Source organism: Gorilla gorilla, chromosome 20, assembly GCF_029281585.2.
Source record: "Gorilla gorilla gorilla isolate KB3781 chromosome 20, NHGRI_mGorGor1-v2.1_pri, whole genome shotgun sequence".
NCBI lineage: Eukaryota > Metazoa > Chordata > Mammalia > Primates > Hominidae > Gorilla > Gorilla gorilla.
The window spans coordinates 6,624,094-6,640,606 of NC_073244.2; the positions used below are offsets into that span (position 1 = coordinate 6,624,094).

The 16,513-nt window shown below is 58.0% G+C and overlaps 2 protein-coding genes across 2 annotated transcripts; both read left to right on the forward strand.

Annotated features, from left to right (window-relative positions):
• Positions 1–280: 280 nt before the first annotated feature.
• PRTN3 (proteinase 3) lies at positions 281–7,531 on the forward strand. Its single transcript, XM_055371001.1, has 5 exons — positions 281–341; positions 2,655–2,820; positions 3,087–3,228; positions 5,396–5,626; positions 7,155–7,531. The coding sequence occupies exons 1-5, from the start codon at positions 281–283 to the stop codon at positions 7,323–7,325; spliced, it is 771 nt and encodes a 256-aa protein (XP_055226976.1). The 3' UTR covers positions 7,326–7,531.
• Positions 7,532–11,127: 3,596 nt separating this feature from the next.
• On the forward strand, positions 11,128–15,065 carry ELANE (elastase, neutrophil expressed). Its single transcript, XM_055371002.2, has 5 exons — positions 11,128–11,308; positions 11,769–11,925; positions 12,156–12,297; positions 14,385–14,615; positions 14,779–15,065. Exons 1-5 carry the CDS (start codon positions 11,242–11,244, stop codon positions 14,983–14,985), a joined length of 804 nt encoding a protein of 267 aa, XP_055226977.1. The 5' UTR covers positions 11,128–11,241; the 3' UTR covers positions 14,986–15,065.
• The last annotated feature ends 1,448 nt before the right edge of the window (positions 15,066–16,513 follow it).

A 16,513-nucleotide genomic window follows, 5' to 3' on the forward strand; every position in this document is an offset into this window, starting at 1 on the left:
GGGTGGCACGTGGGCATGTGTTGCTCTGAGGGCTGTGGCCATGTTGCCCACCTGGCCAGGGACCCCCGGCTTGGGTGGGTGACAGCCAGCCTCCCCGCCCCGACAAAGGTCGGGACCTTGAGCCCAAAGCCCCCACCTCCTCCCCGGAGTCCGTTCTGACTCCCAGGCTCCCAAGGCAAAAGGAGGAAGTGGGGACCCAGCCTGGGCATTGGGCAACTCAACTGCCTCTGGCATCGGGCTATAAGAGGAGCTTGACCGTGGGTGCACCCTGGACCCCACCATGGCTCACCGGCCCCCCAGCCCTGCCCTGGCATCCGTGCTGCTGGCCTTGCTGCTGAGCGGTGAGTGAGCCATGTGCCCGTCCATCCAGCCTCCAGGCCCCGGTGGATTCTGGGGAAATATCCACCACGAGGTCCATCCAAAGCCCTTCTGGCACAGCTGGGGAAACTGAGGCAGGGTCAGGGGAGACTCCACTCACTGCTCGGGACCAATGCTTGTAGGGGTGGGGAGGACAAGGGCAAGGGGGAGCCCTGGCCATTTGACTCAGTTGCCTATCTGTAAAACGGGCAAAACCCAGCCCTTCCCTCCTGAGGAGCTCTTTTGGGAATTAGCTATTAACAGGTGAATTCCTGGACAGCACCCAGCCTTCAGCAAATGCTCAGTGAATATGCATGAATGAATGAATGAGTGAATGAATGAGTGAGTGAGTGAATGAGTGAATGAGTGAACAAATGAATGAGTGAGTGAATGAATCAATGAGTGAGTGAATGAATGAATGAGTGAACGAATGAATGAGTAAATGCATGAATGAGTGAGTGAGTGAAAGGGTTGAGGAGTTAGTGATGCTGGAATTAGGGGAAGAAGAGAGCATGGGCCCCCTCAGGTCCCTATCCTGAGGGTGATTTTCTTTTTCTTTTTCTTTTTCTTTTCTTTTTTTGTTTTTTTGAGACGGAGTCTCGCTCTGTCACCCAGGCTGGAGTGCAGTGGCGCGATCTCGGCTCACTGCAAGCTCGACCTCCTGGGTTCACGCCTTTCTCCTGCCTCAGCCTCCCGAGTAGCTGGGACTACAGGCACCCGCCACCACGCCTGGCTAATTTTTTGTAATTTTTGTAGAGACGGGGTTTCACCGTGTTAGCCAGGATGGTCTCGATTTCCTGACTTCATGATCCGCCCGCCTCAGCCTCCCAAAGTGCTGGGATTACAGGTGTGAGCCACCGCGCCTGGCCTTTTTTTTCTTTTTTGAAACGGAATCTTGCTCTGTCGCCCAGGCTGGAGTGCAGTGGTGCAATCTCAGTTTACTGCAGCCTCAGCCTCCTGGGGTCAAATGATTCTCCTGCCTCCGCCCCTTGAGTAGCTGGGATTACAAGCACACGCCACCACACCTGGCTAGTTTTTGTATTTTTAGTAGAGATGGGGTTTCACCATGTTGGTCAGGCTGGTCTCGAACTCCTGACCTGAGGGGATTTTCAATGCCTCAGTTTGTTCATCTGCAAAATGGGTCTCTTTGTTGGCTGATTTTTTTTTTGCTTCTTTTTTTTTATTTTGTTTTGTTTTGTTTTTTTGAGATGGGGTCTCACTCAGGCATGAGCCACTGCACCCAGGATTTTTTTTTTTTTTTTTGAGACAGAATCTCACTCTGTTGCCCAGGCTGGAGTGCAGTGGTGCGATCTCGGCTCACTGCAACCTGTGCCTCCTGGGTTCAAGCGATTCTCCTGCCTCAGCCTCCCAGGCAGCTGAGATTACAGGTGCAAACCACCACACCTGGCTAATTTTTTTTTTTTTTTTTTTTTTTTTTTTTTTTGAGACGGAGTGTCATTCTGTTGCCAGGCTGGAGTGCAGTGGGGCGATCTTGGCTCACCACAACCTCCGCCTCCTGGGTTCAAGCGATTCTCCTGCCTCAACCTCCCAAGTAGCTGGGACTACAGGCGCCCGCCACCACGCCCAGCTAATGTTTGTATTTTTAGTAGAGACGGTTTCACCATGTTGGCCAGGATGGTCCCCATCTCTTGACCTCAGGTGATCCACCCACCTCGGCCTCCCAAAGTATTGGGATTACAGGCGTGGGCCAACCATGCCCAGCCAATTTTTCTGCTTCTTTAAAAAAACATTTTTTTTGTTTTATTTTAGAGACAGGGTCTTGCTCTGTTGCCCAGGCTGAAGTGTAGTGGTGTGATCTCAGTTCACTGCAGCCTTGACCTCCTGGGCTCAAGCGATCCTCCCTCTTCAGCCTCCCAAGTAACTGGGACGACAGGTGCACACCACCATGCCTGGCTAATTTTAAAATTTTTTGTAGAGATGGGGTCCTCACAATTTTGCCCAGGCTGGTCTTGAACTCCTGAGCTCAAGTGAGCCTCCTGCCTCGGCCTCCCAAAATGTTGGGATTACAGGCGTGAGCCACTGCACCCAGCCACCTGGTCTGCGTCTTAAAAGCCTTCCTGACTCTCAGGACTGAAAGCTGCCACCAGGGCGCCTTTGGAAATCGTCGTAATTATAATCCCCCGGGCCTGGGCGCCGAGTCCTTCCCACCAGCCAGCAGGCACTGACCGGGTTGCAGATGGGGAGACGGAGGCTCGGAGAGGCCCAGGGGCTGCTCTGCCATCCCCCCTTTCCCTGCAGCCTGGGGGCTCCCTGACGCCTGGACTCCCCCCCTGCAGGTGCTGCCCGAGCTGCGGAGATCGTGGGCGGGCACGAGGCGCAGCCACACTCCCGGCCCTACATGGCCTCCCTGCAGATGCGGGGGAACCCGGGCAGCCACTTCTGCGGAGGCACCTTGATCCACCCCAGCTTCGTGCTGACGGCCGCGCATTGCCTGCAGGACAGGTGAGAGGCCGCCTCCACACCCCTGTCCGTCCGCCCCGCCCTCTTCCTCCAGCCCTGGCCGGGCCACTGTCCCTCTGCCCGGGGAGGACCCAGCTAAGCCCGGTCTGCAGACCCCAGGCCCCGCGCGTGTGGGCCGTTCCGGGGCGAGGCCCGGGGAAGGGTCGCCGAGGGAGGGGTCTGGGGCTGCACCGCGGCCTCGGGAAGGGCCGGCTGTGGGCGGCGGCGAGTGTCCAGGGCGCCGAGGCGTGACCACCCCACCCCCGCAGACCCCAGCGCCTGGTGAACGTGGTGCTCGGAGCCCACAACGTGCAGACGCAGGAGCCCACCCAGCAGCACTTCTCGGTGGCTCAGGTGTTTCTGAACAACTACGACCGGGAGAACAAACTGAACGACGTTCTCCTCATCCAGGTGGGCGGGCAGGGCCGCGAGGGCTCGGAGGGGCACGGCCAGCGGGCTCCGGGACCCCCATTCCTGCAGCCAGCATTCATTGAGCACCCACTGTATACCGGGCCACGACCGAGGCCGCTGAAGCCTGGGTCCGGTGGCACTGGCCGGGGGAGACCGCTCCTTGGACACCAGGCGACTCCTCCTCCCCGCCTCTCCCCCACCCCCCGCGCCTCTCCCCCGCCCGCGCCTCTCCCCTGCGCGCCTCTCCCCCGCCCGCGCCTCTCCCCCGCCCGCGCCTCTCCCCTGCGCGCCTCTCCCCTGCCCGCGCCTCTCCCCTGCCCGCCCCTCTCCCCCGACCGCGCCTCTCCGCGCCTCTCCCCTGCCCGCGCCTCTCCCCCGGCCGCGCCTCTCCCCTGCCCGCGCCTCTCCCCTGCGCGCCTCTCCCCTGCCCGCGCCTCTCCCCTGCCCGCGCCTCTCCCCTGCCCGCGCCTCTCCCCTGCGCGCCTCTCCCCTGCGCGCCTCTTCCCTGCGCGCCTCTCCCCTGCCTGCCCCTCTCCCCTGCTTGCGCCTCCGCCCGGTGTGCTGTTCCCCCAGAAAGCCAGGTGCCCTCGCCTCCTCCGGCGCCTCCCCTGACCTCACTGGAAGTGGCGAGGACAGCCACAGCCCTCCCCGATTCACTCTTCTCCACTGAACCGCGTGCTCCTCTCATTCATGGGGCCCTCCTAGCCTCCTCCCACCCGGAAAGATCAGCTCCCCAGGGCAGAGGATTTTTGTCTGTGTTGTTCGTTACTGGACTCATGTGGCTTAGAACGGGACTGGGCATACAGGTGGTGCTCAGTAAGTGCTTGGGGCTGGGCACTGTGGCTCACGCCTGTAATCCCAGTACTTTGGGAGGCTGGGATGGGAGGATCACTTGAGGCCAGGAGTTTGAGAGCAGCCTGACCAACCTAGTGAGACCCCATCTCTATAAAAGACATTTTTTTTTTTTTTTTTTAGACAGAGTCTCACTCAGTCATCCAGGCTGGAGTGCAGTGGTGCAATCTCGGCTCACTGCCACCTCTGCCTTCCAGGTTCAAGTAATTCTCCTGCCTCAGCCTCCTGAGTAGCTGGGATTACAGGCATGCACCAACACGCTTGGCTAATTTTTGTATTTTTAGTAGAGACGGTGTTTTGCCACGTTGGCCAGGCTGGTCTCGAACTCCTGACCTCAAGTCATCTGCTCTCCTCAGCCTCCCAAAGTGCTGAGATTATAGGAGAGAGCCACCGCGTCCAGCCTACAAAAGAAAAATTTAAAAATCAACCGGGCATGGTAGCACACGCCAAGCCACTCATGAGCTGAGATGGGAGGATCACTTGAGCCCAGGAGGTTGAGGCTGCAGTGAGCTGTGATCATGCCACCACACTCCAGCCTGGGTGACAGAGCAAGACCCCATCTCAAAAAAAAAGTGCTTTGAAGATGAATGAATGGGCCAGGGGCGGTGGCTGTAATCCCAGCACTTTGGGAGGCCGAGGTGGGCGGATCACCTGAGGTCAGGAGTTTGAGACCAGCCTGATCGATATGGGAAACCCCGTGTCTACTAAAAATACAAAAATTAGCTGGGTGTGGCGGCAGGTGCCTGTAGTTCCAGCTACTTGGGAGGCTGAGGCAGCAGAATTGCTTGAACCCAGGAGGCAGAGGTTGCAGTGAGCCGAGATCGCGCCACTGCACTCTAGCCTGGGCAACAAGAGCGAAACTCCATCTCAAAAAAAAAAAGAAAAGAAAAGAAAAGAAAGAAAGAAAGAAAACACGAATGAATGGCCGGGCACTATGGCTCACACTTGTAATCCCAGCACTTTCGGAGGCTGAGGAAGGCAGATCACTTGAGGTTGGGAGTTTGAGACCAGGCTGGCCACCTCACCCAATGGGAGGGCTCCGGGAGGTTCCAGTGAGCCGAGATCACGCCACTGCATTCCAGCCTGGGTGGCAGAGCAAGACTCCATCTCAAAAGAAAGAAAGAAGGAAAGAAAATGAATGAATACAATAGTGACAAATGGGACAAAGGGGGTCGTGGGGCCCAGGCGGAGGGAGCGGCGTGCGCGGCGTTTTGAGGCGGTGGGTGTGGTGGGTGTGGTGGGAGGGCGGCCCGGCCGGCCGGCCACCGTGACCTGGGAGCAGCGTCTCACCGCCGCCGCCTGCCTTCTGCCCCAGCTGAGCAGCCCAGCCAACCTCAGTGCGTCCGTCGCCACAGTCCAGCTGCCACAGCAGGACCAGCCAGTGCCCCACGGCACCCAGTGCCTGGCCATGGGCTGGGGCCGCGTGGGCACCCACGACCCCCCAGCCCAGGTCCTGCAGGAGCTCAATGTCACCGTGGTCACCTTCTTCTGCCGGCCACATAACGTTTGCACTTTGGTCCCTCGCCGCAGGGCCGGCATCTGCTTCGTAAGTAACCGTGCCCCCACCCCGGGCACCGGGCTGCCATGAGGGGAGGAGGGCGGCGGCCAGGGTTCCACGCCACCTCTTAGCTGTGTGGCTTCATGCTGTGCCTCAGTCTCCCCACCTGGAAGGTGGGCACACCCAACACCCAACGGGCAGGCTCAGAGGGGTGGGGGCGCTCACATTGCACCTGGCTGCTTGGGTGGGTCTGGGGGTTCCCTGCCCCCCACTCCCCTCTAGGACCACAGGAAGGTGTGGGAGATCCATCCGCCCTCACCCGGCGGCCCCTTCCAGAATCCAGGACTCCAGGTATCCAGCGGGAGGCCCATAAATGCCCAGTTCCCACAAAAGACCTCAGCCCCTCCCGCTCACACTTTTTGTTTGTTTGTTTTTGAGACGGAGTGTCGCTCTGTTGTCCAGGCTGGAGTGCAGTGGTGAGATCTCAGCTCACTGCAACCTCCGCCTCCCAGGTTCAAGGTATTCTCCTGCCTCAGCCTCCTGAGTAACCAGGTGCACAGGTACCTGCCACCGTGCCTGGCTAATTTTTTTGGTATTTTTAGTAGAGATGAGGTTTCTCCATGTTGACCAAGCTGGTCTTGAACTCCTGGCATCAAGTGATCCACTCACCTCAGCCTCCCAAAGTGCTGGGATTACAGACGTGAGCCTCTGTGCCTGGCTGGTGCTCACACATTTTAAAGAAAATTCCAGGCCAGCAGTGGTGGCTCACGCCTGTAATCTCAGCACTTTGGGAGGCCAAAGCGGAAGGATCGTTTGAGTCCAGGAGTTCAAGACCAGCCTGGGCAACATAGCAGGGTGGCATCTCTACAAATAATTTAAATATTAGCTGGGCATGGTGATGTGAGCCTGTAGGCCCAGCTACTCAGGAGGCTAAGGCAGGAGGATCACTTGAGCCTGGGGAGTTCGAGGTTGCAGTGAGCTATGATTGTGCCACTGCACTCCAGCCTGGGGAACAGAGCGAGACCCTGTCTCGAGAGAAAGACAGCCAGCTACTCGGGAGGCCGAGGCAGGAGAATCGCTTGAACCCGGGAGGCAGAGGTTGCAGTGAGCCGAGATCACGGCACTGCACTCCAGCCTGGGTGACAGAGTGAGACTCTGTCTCAAACAAAACAAAAACAAAACAAAACAAAAGGAGAAAGAAAGAAAGAGATAGAGAAAGAAAGAAAGAAGAAAGAAAAAGAGAGAAAGAAAGAAAGAAAGAAAAAGAAAGAAAGAAAGAAAGAAAGAAAGAAAGAAAGAAAGAAAGAAAGAAAGAAAGAAAGAAAGTTCCATATTGGAAGCATTTTATTCTGAAACAGCTGTGGCTACCCCAGCCCCCTTCCTGGCTGCCTGGGGCCAGCCCGGTTGACTGGCTGTCCCCATCCTCCCGGGAGACTCAGGTGGCCCCTGATGGGTGACTGGCCATCCCCATCCTCCAGGGAGACTCAGGTGGTCCCTGATGGGTGACTGGCCGTCCCCATCCTACAGGGAGACTCAGGTGGCCCCTGATGGGTGACTGGCCGTCCCTGTCCCCCAGGGAGACTCAGGTGGCCCCCTGATCTGTGATGGCATCATCCAAGGAATAGACTCCTTCGTGATCTGGGGATGTGCCACCCGCCTTTTCCCCGACTTCTTCGCGCGGGTAGCCCTCTACGTGGACTGGATCCATTCCACGCTGCGCCGTGTGGAGGCCGAGGGCCGCCTCTGAACCGCCCCTCCCACAGCGCTGGCTGGGACCCCGAGCCTGGCTCCAAACCCTCAAGGCGGATCTTTGGACAGAAGCAGCTCTTCCCCGAACACTGTGGCATCCGGGACGGCCCCTCCCGTCCCCCCACACTCCCTCCCACGGGGCTCCGGGAGACAGGCCGGCCCTGCACCTCACCCCACCGTGACCTCAATAAACGTTGAAACTCCCCCTGGCTCCTGTCTGTCCTTCCCATATAGGGAGGGGAGGGGGAACTGCCCAGAGGTCCCCTGGGTTCAAGTCCCCGAGCCCCAAACTCAGGATAGGGGGAGTCGGAGCTGGGGATGGGGGCCCAGGTTGCAGGGGGTCTGTCTCCTGGATGCTCGTGGCTGTGGGTTCTAACCCGGCCCCATCAGGGTGGCCCTGGGCAGGTTGTTATTCATCTCCGTGCCTCAGTTTCCTCATCTGGAAAATGGACTCACCCCAGACGTTTCCTAGAACTGTCCCTGCCGGCTCAGGGGCTCCTTGAGGAGGGGGATGGGGATGGGGAAGCACCCTGGGGGGCTTCCTGGAGGAGGTGGCAGTGCCAGAGCTGCATATCAAGGTGTGAACAGAAACATCCGAAGGGCCGCCAGGCAGGGGGCACAGTCCGGGCAGAGACCTGAGGGCTAGAGGCCAGGTGACGGGGAGGAGGGCAGGCAGGGGAGGGATGTGGGTGCAGGGGAGGGGTAATGGGGTTGGAGCGCTATTTCTCGTAGGAGGGGTAGGCAGGGCAGGAGTTCCCTGGTGGAAGCATGAGCAATGAACTGGGGGCGGGTGGCCAGAGGGGAGGTCCGAGGCGGGGAAGAGGTGGGACTCACAGTCCAGCTCAAAGACGGGCAAGTGGCCACTAGAAGGAGGCATTAGCCACGGAGAGGGGACGACCTGCTCCAGGACACGTGTAGAGAAGAAATGAAGCTCATTGCTAGTGTTTTTTTTTCTTTTTAATATTTTTTTGAGACAGGGTCTCACTCTGTCGCCCAGGCTGTAGTGCAGTGGTGCAATCTTGGCTAACCGCAGCCTCAACCTCCTGGGCTCAAGTGATCCTCCCACCTCAGCCTCCTGAGTGGCTGGGACTACAGGTGCCACCACACCCAGCTATTTTCTTAGTTTTTGTAGAGACGGGGTCTGGTTGCCCAGGTGGGTCCTCAGTGACTCTACATATGAACACCTCCAGGTCACTGTAATCTTAGCAATCTCCTGGCCTCCCAGAAGACCCCACGTCCCCCTTGGAGTCTATACCCGCTGTGACCATAACACCCCTACCTTTCCTGCCACAGTTAATGGTGAACCAGCTCACAAAGCAACACTTTCTTTTTTCTTTTTTTTTTTTGAGACGGAGTTTTGCTCTTGTCGCCCAGGCTGGAGTGCAGTGGCATGATCTCGGCTCACTGCAACCTCCGCCTCCTAGGTTCAAGCAATTCTCCTGCCTCAGTCTCCCGAGTAGCCGGGATTACAGGCAGGTACCACCACGCCAGGCTAATTTTGTATTTTTGGTAGAGACGGGGTTTGTCCATGTTAGTCAGGCTGGAATTCCCAACCTCAGGTGATCCACCCTCCTCAGCCTCCCAAAGTGTTGGGATTACAGGCCTGAGCCACCGCGCCCGGCCAGACAACACTTTCTTAGCTAAGAACTTTACGAACGTGAATTTATTTCATCCTCTTGACAGGTTTATGTGATGGATCCTATGATTATAATTTTACAGAGGAAGAAACTGAGTCACAGAGAGTTTATTTCAGGGGCCTGAAGTTACACAGTGGCCAAATGGCCACACCAGAACCAGGATATGAACCCAGCGTCGGCACACTTAATAATGACTGCACGTGAGAATGTAGTATACAGCTGGTGCTCAATAAATGCAGCTGAAGCCAAGTCTGATCTCCGTGCTGGAGGCCAAGCCCCCCTCCAAAGATATGGCGTCCCCCACCCCTGAAATCCCCCCACCCCCGACTTGAAACAGGGCTCTGTAGACAGTAGGCGCTTACTAAGTGCACTGTGGTGACGTTAAGGCAGCAAGGTGGGAACCCTGCCAAAAGGGGAGGGGAGAAGGCAGGGTAGTGTGTGTCTGATTAAGCTGAGGACAGGGCAGACATGGACTGAGCATCTGCTGTGTGCTAGGCTCTGGGAGGGCAGGGCCATTGTCTCCCTAACCCAAGAGCCATGGGGGTCCACTTGCCTGTGGTCACGTCAGGACTCCAGCCTGGCCCAGGCTCTGCGTGTCCCCGGGTGCCCTCGCCCCGCCTATTCCTGGAGACAGGCCCGTTGGTTCCCTTCCCCTCCCCTTGTCCTGGAGCCAGGAGGACGTTGGTTCTTGCGACAGCCTTGGCCCGGCCGTTGCAGCTGGAACATGGTGGGGGAGATGGGAAGAGGAACGGGGCCTGGAGCCCGGGGCTGGGTCCTGGGAATCCCATTCCCGCGGCTGGGACTCCAGCTCCCCTGCCAGTTCCTCCAGGCGGAAGCCCTCAGGCTTGGGTGGACATCCTCACTCCAGCCTCCTGGCCTGGACAGGAATTCTCTCTCCAGCAGCCCTGCCAGATGCCCGCCCAGCCCCTGCCTCAGGCGGGGAGGGCTTCAGGGAAGCTCACCAAGGCAGAAGGGCGGGAGAGATTGTCAGAGCCTCAGCTGGTGTCCAGGGACTGACCATGAGCCTGGGTGAGAGTGAGTTCCCCGTTGGAGGCAACAGCCGAGGAAAGGATGGAAGGCCTGGCCCCCAAGAATGAGCCCTGAGGTTCAGGGAGCGGCTGGAGTGAGCCGGCCCCAGATCTCCGTCCAGCTGCGGGTCCCAGAGGCCTGGGTTACACTCGCAGCTCCTGGGGGAGGCCCTTGACGTGCCTCAGTTCCCAAACAGGAACCCTGGGAAGGACCAGAGAAGTGCCTATTGTGCAGTGAGTGCCCGACACAGCTGCATGTGGCCAGTATCACAGGGCCCTGGGTAAACTGAGGCAGGCGACACAGCTGGATGTGGCCGGTATCACAGGGCCCTGGGTAAACTGAGGCAGGCGACACAGCTGCATGTGGCCAGTATCACAGGGCCCTGGGTAAACTGAGGCAGGTGACACAGCTGCATGTGGCCGGTATCACGGGGCCCTGGGTAAACTGAGGCAGGCGACACAGCTGCATGTGGCCGGTATCACGGGGCCCTGGGTAAACTGAGGCAGGTGAGGCCACCCCCATCAAGTCCCTCAGGTCTAGGTTTGGCAGGTTTGGCAAAAACACAGCAACGCTCGGTTAAATGTGAATTTTGGGTAAGTATATCCTGGGCCTCATTTGGAACAGACTTAGATTAAAAAAAAAACGTCGAGACCAGCCCGGCCAACACGGTGAAACCCCGTCTCTACTAAAAATACAAAAAATTAGCCAGGCGCAGTGGCTCACGCCTGTGATCCCAGCACTCTGGGAGGCTGAGGCAGGCGGATCACCCGAGGTCAGAAGTTCAAGACCAGCCTGGCCGACAGGGCGAAACACTGTCTCTACTAAAAATACAAAAATTAGCCGGGAGTGGTGGCAGGTGCCTGTAATCTCAGCTATTCAGGAGGCTGAGGCAGGAGAATCACTTGAACCTGGGAGGCGGAGGTTGCCGTGAGCCGAGATCACGCCACCACACTCCAGCCTGGACGATAGAGCAAGACTCTGTCTCCAAAAAAATAAATTAAAAAACCCACGTTGATTATCTGACATTTGAATGCGATTGTGCATCCTGAATTTTGTCTGGAGGCCCCACCCGAGCCAACCCAGCCTCTTGTCCCCCTTCTCCCCCTTTTCATCAACGCCCTGTGCCAGGGGAGAGGAAGTGGAGGGCGCTGGCCGGCCGTGGGGCAATGCAACGGCCTCCCAGCACAGGGCTATAAGAGGAGCCGGGCGGGCACGGAGGGGCAGAGACCCCGGAGCCCCAGCCCCACCATGACCCTCGGCCGCCGACCCCCCTGTCTTTTCCTCGCCTGTGTCCTGCCGGCCTTGCTGCTGGGGGGTGAGTTTTTGAGTCCAACCCTCCGCTGCTCCCTCTGTCCCCGGGTTCTATTCCCACCTCTCCATGGAGGGCCCCACCAGTGTGGGTCCCTCATCCTCACAGGGGAGGTGCCAGCTGGGACAAGGGGACCAGAAGAGACTGAGGTTCTGAGCGGTGAAGCCACCACCAGGAGCCCAGAGTTGGGGTTTGAAAACCGGGTGGGGGGGGGGGGGGTCGCAGGTCGCCCTCTGGGTTCAAGTCCAGGTCTGTCTGTGCCTTGGAGGGGCACCGTGGGGAGGTCCCTTTGCCTCTCCGTGCCTCAGTTTCCTCATCTGAACAACAGGGGTGCGAACGGCCCCGATCCCGTGGGTTCCCGGTGGGGGATCCCGTGGGTTCCTGGTGGGGGATCCAGAGGCCCCGCGGCCGGGAAGGGACAGGCTCCTTGGCAGGCACTCAGCACCCGCATCCGGTGTGTCCCCAGGCACCGCGCTGGCCTCCGAGATTGTGGGGGGCCGGCGAGCGCGGCCCCACGCGTGGCCCTTCATGGTGTCCCTGCAGCTGCGCGGAGGCCACTTCTGCGGCGCCACCCTGATTGCGCCCAACTTCGTCATGTCGGCCGCGCACTGCGTGGCGAATGTGTGAGTAGCCGGGAGTGTGCGCGCCCGGCTCGGACCCCGCGTCCCGGTCTGTGAGGTGGGTGGGGGGAGGCCGGGGCCGGGGCTGCTGGGGGGGGGGGGGTCCGTCCAGGGCCCGCGGGGCCCCTCGAGCACCTTCGCCCTCAAGCCCCTCGCCGGATGGGGACAACAAGGCGCGGCTGAGCCCCGACCCCCGCGGCCGCCCCTGAGCCCCGCCTCTCCCTCCCCGGTAGAAACGTCCGCGCGGTGCGGGTGGTCCTGGGAGCCCATAACCTCTCGCGGCGGGAGCCCACCCGGCAGGTGTTCTCCGTGCAGCGTATCTTCGAAAACGGCTACGACCCCGTCAACTTGCTCAACGACATCGTGATTCTCCAGGTGCCGCCGGGCGGGGCGGGGGGCGCAGGGGCGGAGGCCAGAGGCCTGGGGAGGGTGGAGGCGGCGACGGAGGGGCGCGTCGGGGCCGCTCGTGGGGACCTGGGGTGGCATCGTGGGCTGGGTGGTCCCCTCTCTGCGCCTCGGTCTGCACCTCTGTGAAACGGGAAAATGCCCGCCATGGGCTGTTGAGGGGTTAAATGAGATCCTGCAGGGAGGCCCCGATCTGCTGTCAATCAACAAACTTAACTGAGAAGGGAAGCCCCGACCTGCTGTCAATCAACAAACTTACTGAGAAGGGAGGCCCCGATCTGCTGTCAATCAACAAACTTACTGAGATTCTTTGTGTCTCTCCATTCACCAGCCCTGTGGCCGAGGGCAGGGGCAGCCTCTGTCTTTGGGAAAAGGGGCAAAAGTCCCCACCTTTCCACCCCTGTCCGCGGCTTGCAGTTCTGGTTATTTCCTGGGCGCCGGGCGCGGTGGCTGAGGCCTGTCATCCCAGCACTTTGGGAGGCTGAGGCGGGTGGATCACGAGGTCAGGTGTTCGAGACCAGCCTGACCAACATAGTGAACCCCCCGTCTCTACTAAAATACAAAAAAAAATTAGCCGAGTGTGGTGGCCAACTACTCAGGAGGCTGAGGAAGGAGAATCGCTTGAACCCCGGAGGCGGAGATTGCAGTGAGCTGAGATCACACCACTGCACTCCAGCCTGGGTCTCAAAAAAAAAAAAAAGATTCCTCCCTGGGAAGGGTTAGAGGGAGAATTTCCTTGTCACTAAGTTTTCTCATAGCTCTCACCCAGTGCAGTGGTGCGATCGCGGCTCACTACAGCCTCCCTCTCCTCGGCTCAAGCTATCCTCTCAGCTTGGAATGGGGGGTAGCTGGAACCACAGGTGCCACCACCACGTCCACCACGTCTGGCTAATATATATATATACACACACACACATACATATATTATAAAATAATAAATATATTTATTATTTTATAAAATAATAAATATAAAATATATAAAAATATTATTTTTATAAAATAATAAATATATATACATACACACATATATATATATTTTTGAGATGGAGTCTCGCTCTGTCATCCAGGCTGGAGTTCAGTGGCACAATCTCAGCTCACTGCAACCCCCACCTCCCAGGTTCAAGTGATTCTCCTGCCTCCGCCTCCCAGGTAGCTGGGATTACAGGCGCCCACCACCACGCCAGGCTAATTTTTGGTATTTTTAGTAGAGACAAGGTTTCACCATATTGGCCAGGCTGGTCTTGAACTCTTGACCTCAGGTGATCCGCCCACCTCAGCCTCCCAACATGCTGGGATTACAGGTGTGAGCCACTGCGCCTGGCAACGCTTGGCTAATTATTTTTTTATTTTTTTGAGACACAGTCTCGCTCTGTCGCCCAGGCTGGAGCGCAGTGGCACAATCTCAGCTCACTGCAACCTCCGCCTCCCAGGTTCAAGCGATTCTCCTGCCTCCGCCTCCCAGGTAGCTGGGATTACAGGCGCCCACCACCACGCCTGGCTAATTTTTGGTATTTTTAGTAGAGACGGGGTTTAACCATGTTAGCCAGGATGGTCTTGAACTCTTGACCTCAGGTGATCCGCCCACCTCAGCCTCCCAACATGCTGGGATTACAGGCGTGAGCCACCGCGCCTGGCAATTTTTTTTTTTTTTTTTTTTTTTTTTTTGTAGACATGGGGCTTTGCCACATTGCCCAGGCTGGTCTTGAATGCCTGGCCTCAAGTGATCCTCCTGCCTCGCCCTCCCAAAGTGCTGGGCTTACAAGCGTGAGCCACCGCGCCCGGCTGTAGTTTTTTTGTTAATTGAGCACCTACTGCTTCCTGCACTCAAGCCATATCCAGGGACAACCTCCAACGCCCTGAGCCTTGGTGACGGCTCCCACTCTACAGATGGGGAAACTGAGGCTCGCCTTGGGGAGCAGAGTGTGGGGTGTGTATCCTGTCCTGCAGGATCCCAGAACCACAGTGGAACCTGAGATGGGGAAACTGAGGCCCGGAGAGGGGAGGGTCATCATCACTGCCCCGTGTGACGTGCTGACGATCTGTCCCCACCGCCACAGCTCAACGGGTCGGCCACCATCAACGCCAACGTGCAGGTGGCCCAGCTGCCGGCTCAGGGACGCCGCCTGGGCAATGGGGTGCAGTGCCTGGCCATGGGCTGGGGCCTTCTGGGCAGGAACCGTGGGATCGCCAGCATCCTGCAGGAGCTCAACGTGACGGTGGTGACGTCCCTCTGCCGTCGCAGCAACGTCTGCACTCTCGTGAGGGGCCGGCGGGCCGGCGTCTGTTTCGTACGTGCCCTGGGTGTCCCTCTGCTCCCCACCCGCTCCCAGCCCGGATTGCAGCAACAGGCACCGTGGCTAGACCCTAGGAGGGACTTCCCAACCCTGACAGGCGGCGGGCAGGTGGGCAGGGCCTCCCAGTCCAGCTTCCCCACCTTGTCTGCCTCCACAGGGGGACTCCGGCAGCCCTTTGGTCTGCAACGGGCTAATCCACGGAATTGCCTCCTTCGTCCGGGGAGGCTGCGCCTCAGGGCTCTACCCCGACGCCTTTGCCCCGGTGGCACAGTTTGTAAACTGGATCAACTCTATCATCCAACGCTCCGAGGACCACCCCTGTCCCCACCCCCGGGACCCGGACCTGGCCAGCAGGACCCACTGAGAAGGGCTGCCCGGGTCACCTCAGCTGCCCACACCCACACTCTCCAGCATCTGGCACAATAAACATTCCTCTGTTTTGTAGAATGTCTTTGATGCTCCTTGGCTGTGTGATTAGGTGTGGAAAATGGTCAGTAGGTCAGGCGCGGTGGCTCACACCTGTAATCCCAGCACTTTGGGAGGTTGAGGCAGGCGGATCACTTGAGCTCAGGAGTTCAAGACCAGCCTGGGCAACATGGTAAAACCCCCGCTCTATTAAAAAAAATAAAATAAAATAAAATAGAATGGTCCAAGCCTGGCCCAGTGGCTTACGCCTGCAATCCCAGCACTTTGGGAGGCCGAGGCTGGCAGATCACCTGAGGTCAGGAGTTCAAGACTAGTCTGGCAACGTGGTGAAACCCCATCTCTACTATAAATACAAAAAAAATTAGCTTGGCGTCGTGGCGCGTGGGAGGCTGAGGCAGGAGAATTGCTTGAACCTGCGAGGCGAAGGCTGTAGTGAGCCGAGATCACGCCACTGCACTCCAGCCTGGGCAACAGAGAGAGACTCCGTCTCAAAAAAAAAAAAAAATATGCCGGTGCGGTGGCTCGCGCCTGTAATCCCAGCACTTTGGGAGGCCGAGGCAGGCGGATCATCTGAGGTCTAAAGTTCGAGACCAGCCTGACCAACATGGAGAAACCCCATATCTACTAAAAATACGAAATTAGCCGGGCGTGGTGGTGCATGCCTGTAATCCCAGCTACTCGGGAAGCCTGAGGCAGGAGAATCACCTGAATTCTGGAAGGTGGAGGTTGCAGTGAGCCAAGATCGCTCCATTGCACTCCAGCCTGGGCAACAAGAGCGAAACTCCATCTCAAAAATAAATAAATAATAATAATAATAATAATAATAATAATAATAATAATAAACTAGAATCCAGAGTCTCTTGGGCATCTCTGGAGTAAGCCACCACCAGGGGGCAGCACAGCCAGGGCAATGGAGCAGAAGTGACTTCCCCACATTGTATTTTTTTCTTTTTTGTTTTTAGATGGAGTCTTGCTCTGTCCCCCAGGCTGCAGTGCAGTGGCGCGATCTCGGCTCACTGCAAGCTCCGCCTCCCGGGTTCACACCATTCTGCCTCAGCATCCCGAGTAGCTGGGACTACAGGCGCCCGCCACCACGCCTGGCTAATTTTTTGTATTTTTAGTAGAGACGGGGTTTCACCGTGTTAGCCAGGATGGTCTCGATCTCCTGACCTCGTGATCCACCCGCCTCGGCCTCCCAAAGTGCTGGGATTACAGGCGTGAGCCACCACGCCCGGCCCTGTTGTTATATCATTTTCTATTCTCTGTGAGTATGAAATAATCCACAGGGGGCCAGGCGTGGTGGCTCATGCCTATAATCCCAGCACTTTGGGAGGCCGAGGTGGGCGGATCACCTGAGGTCAGAGGTTCGAGACCAGCCTGGCCAACATGGCAAAACCCTGTCTGTACTAAAAATACAAAAAGTTAGCCTAGTGTGGTTGCTCATGCGTGTAATCCCAGCTACTCGG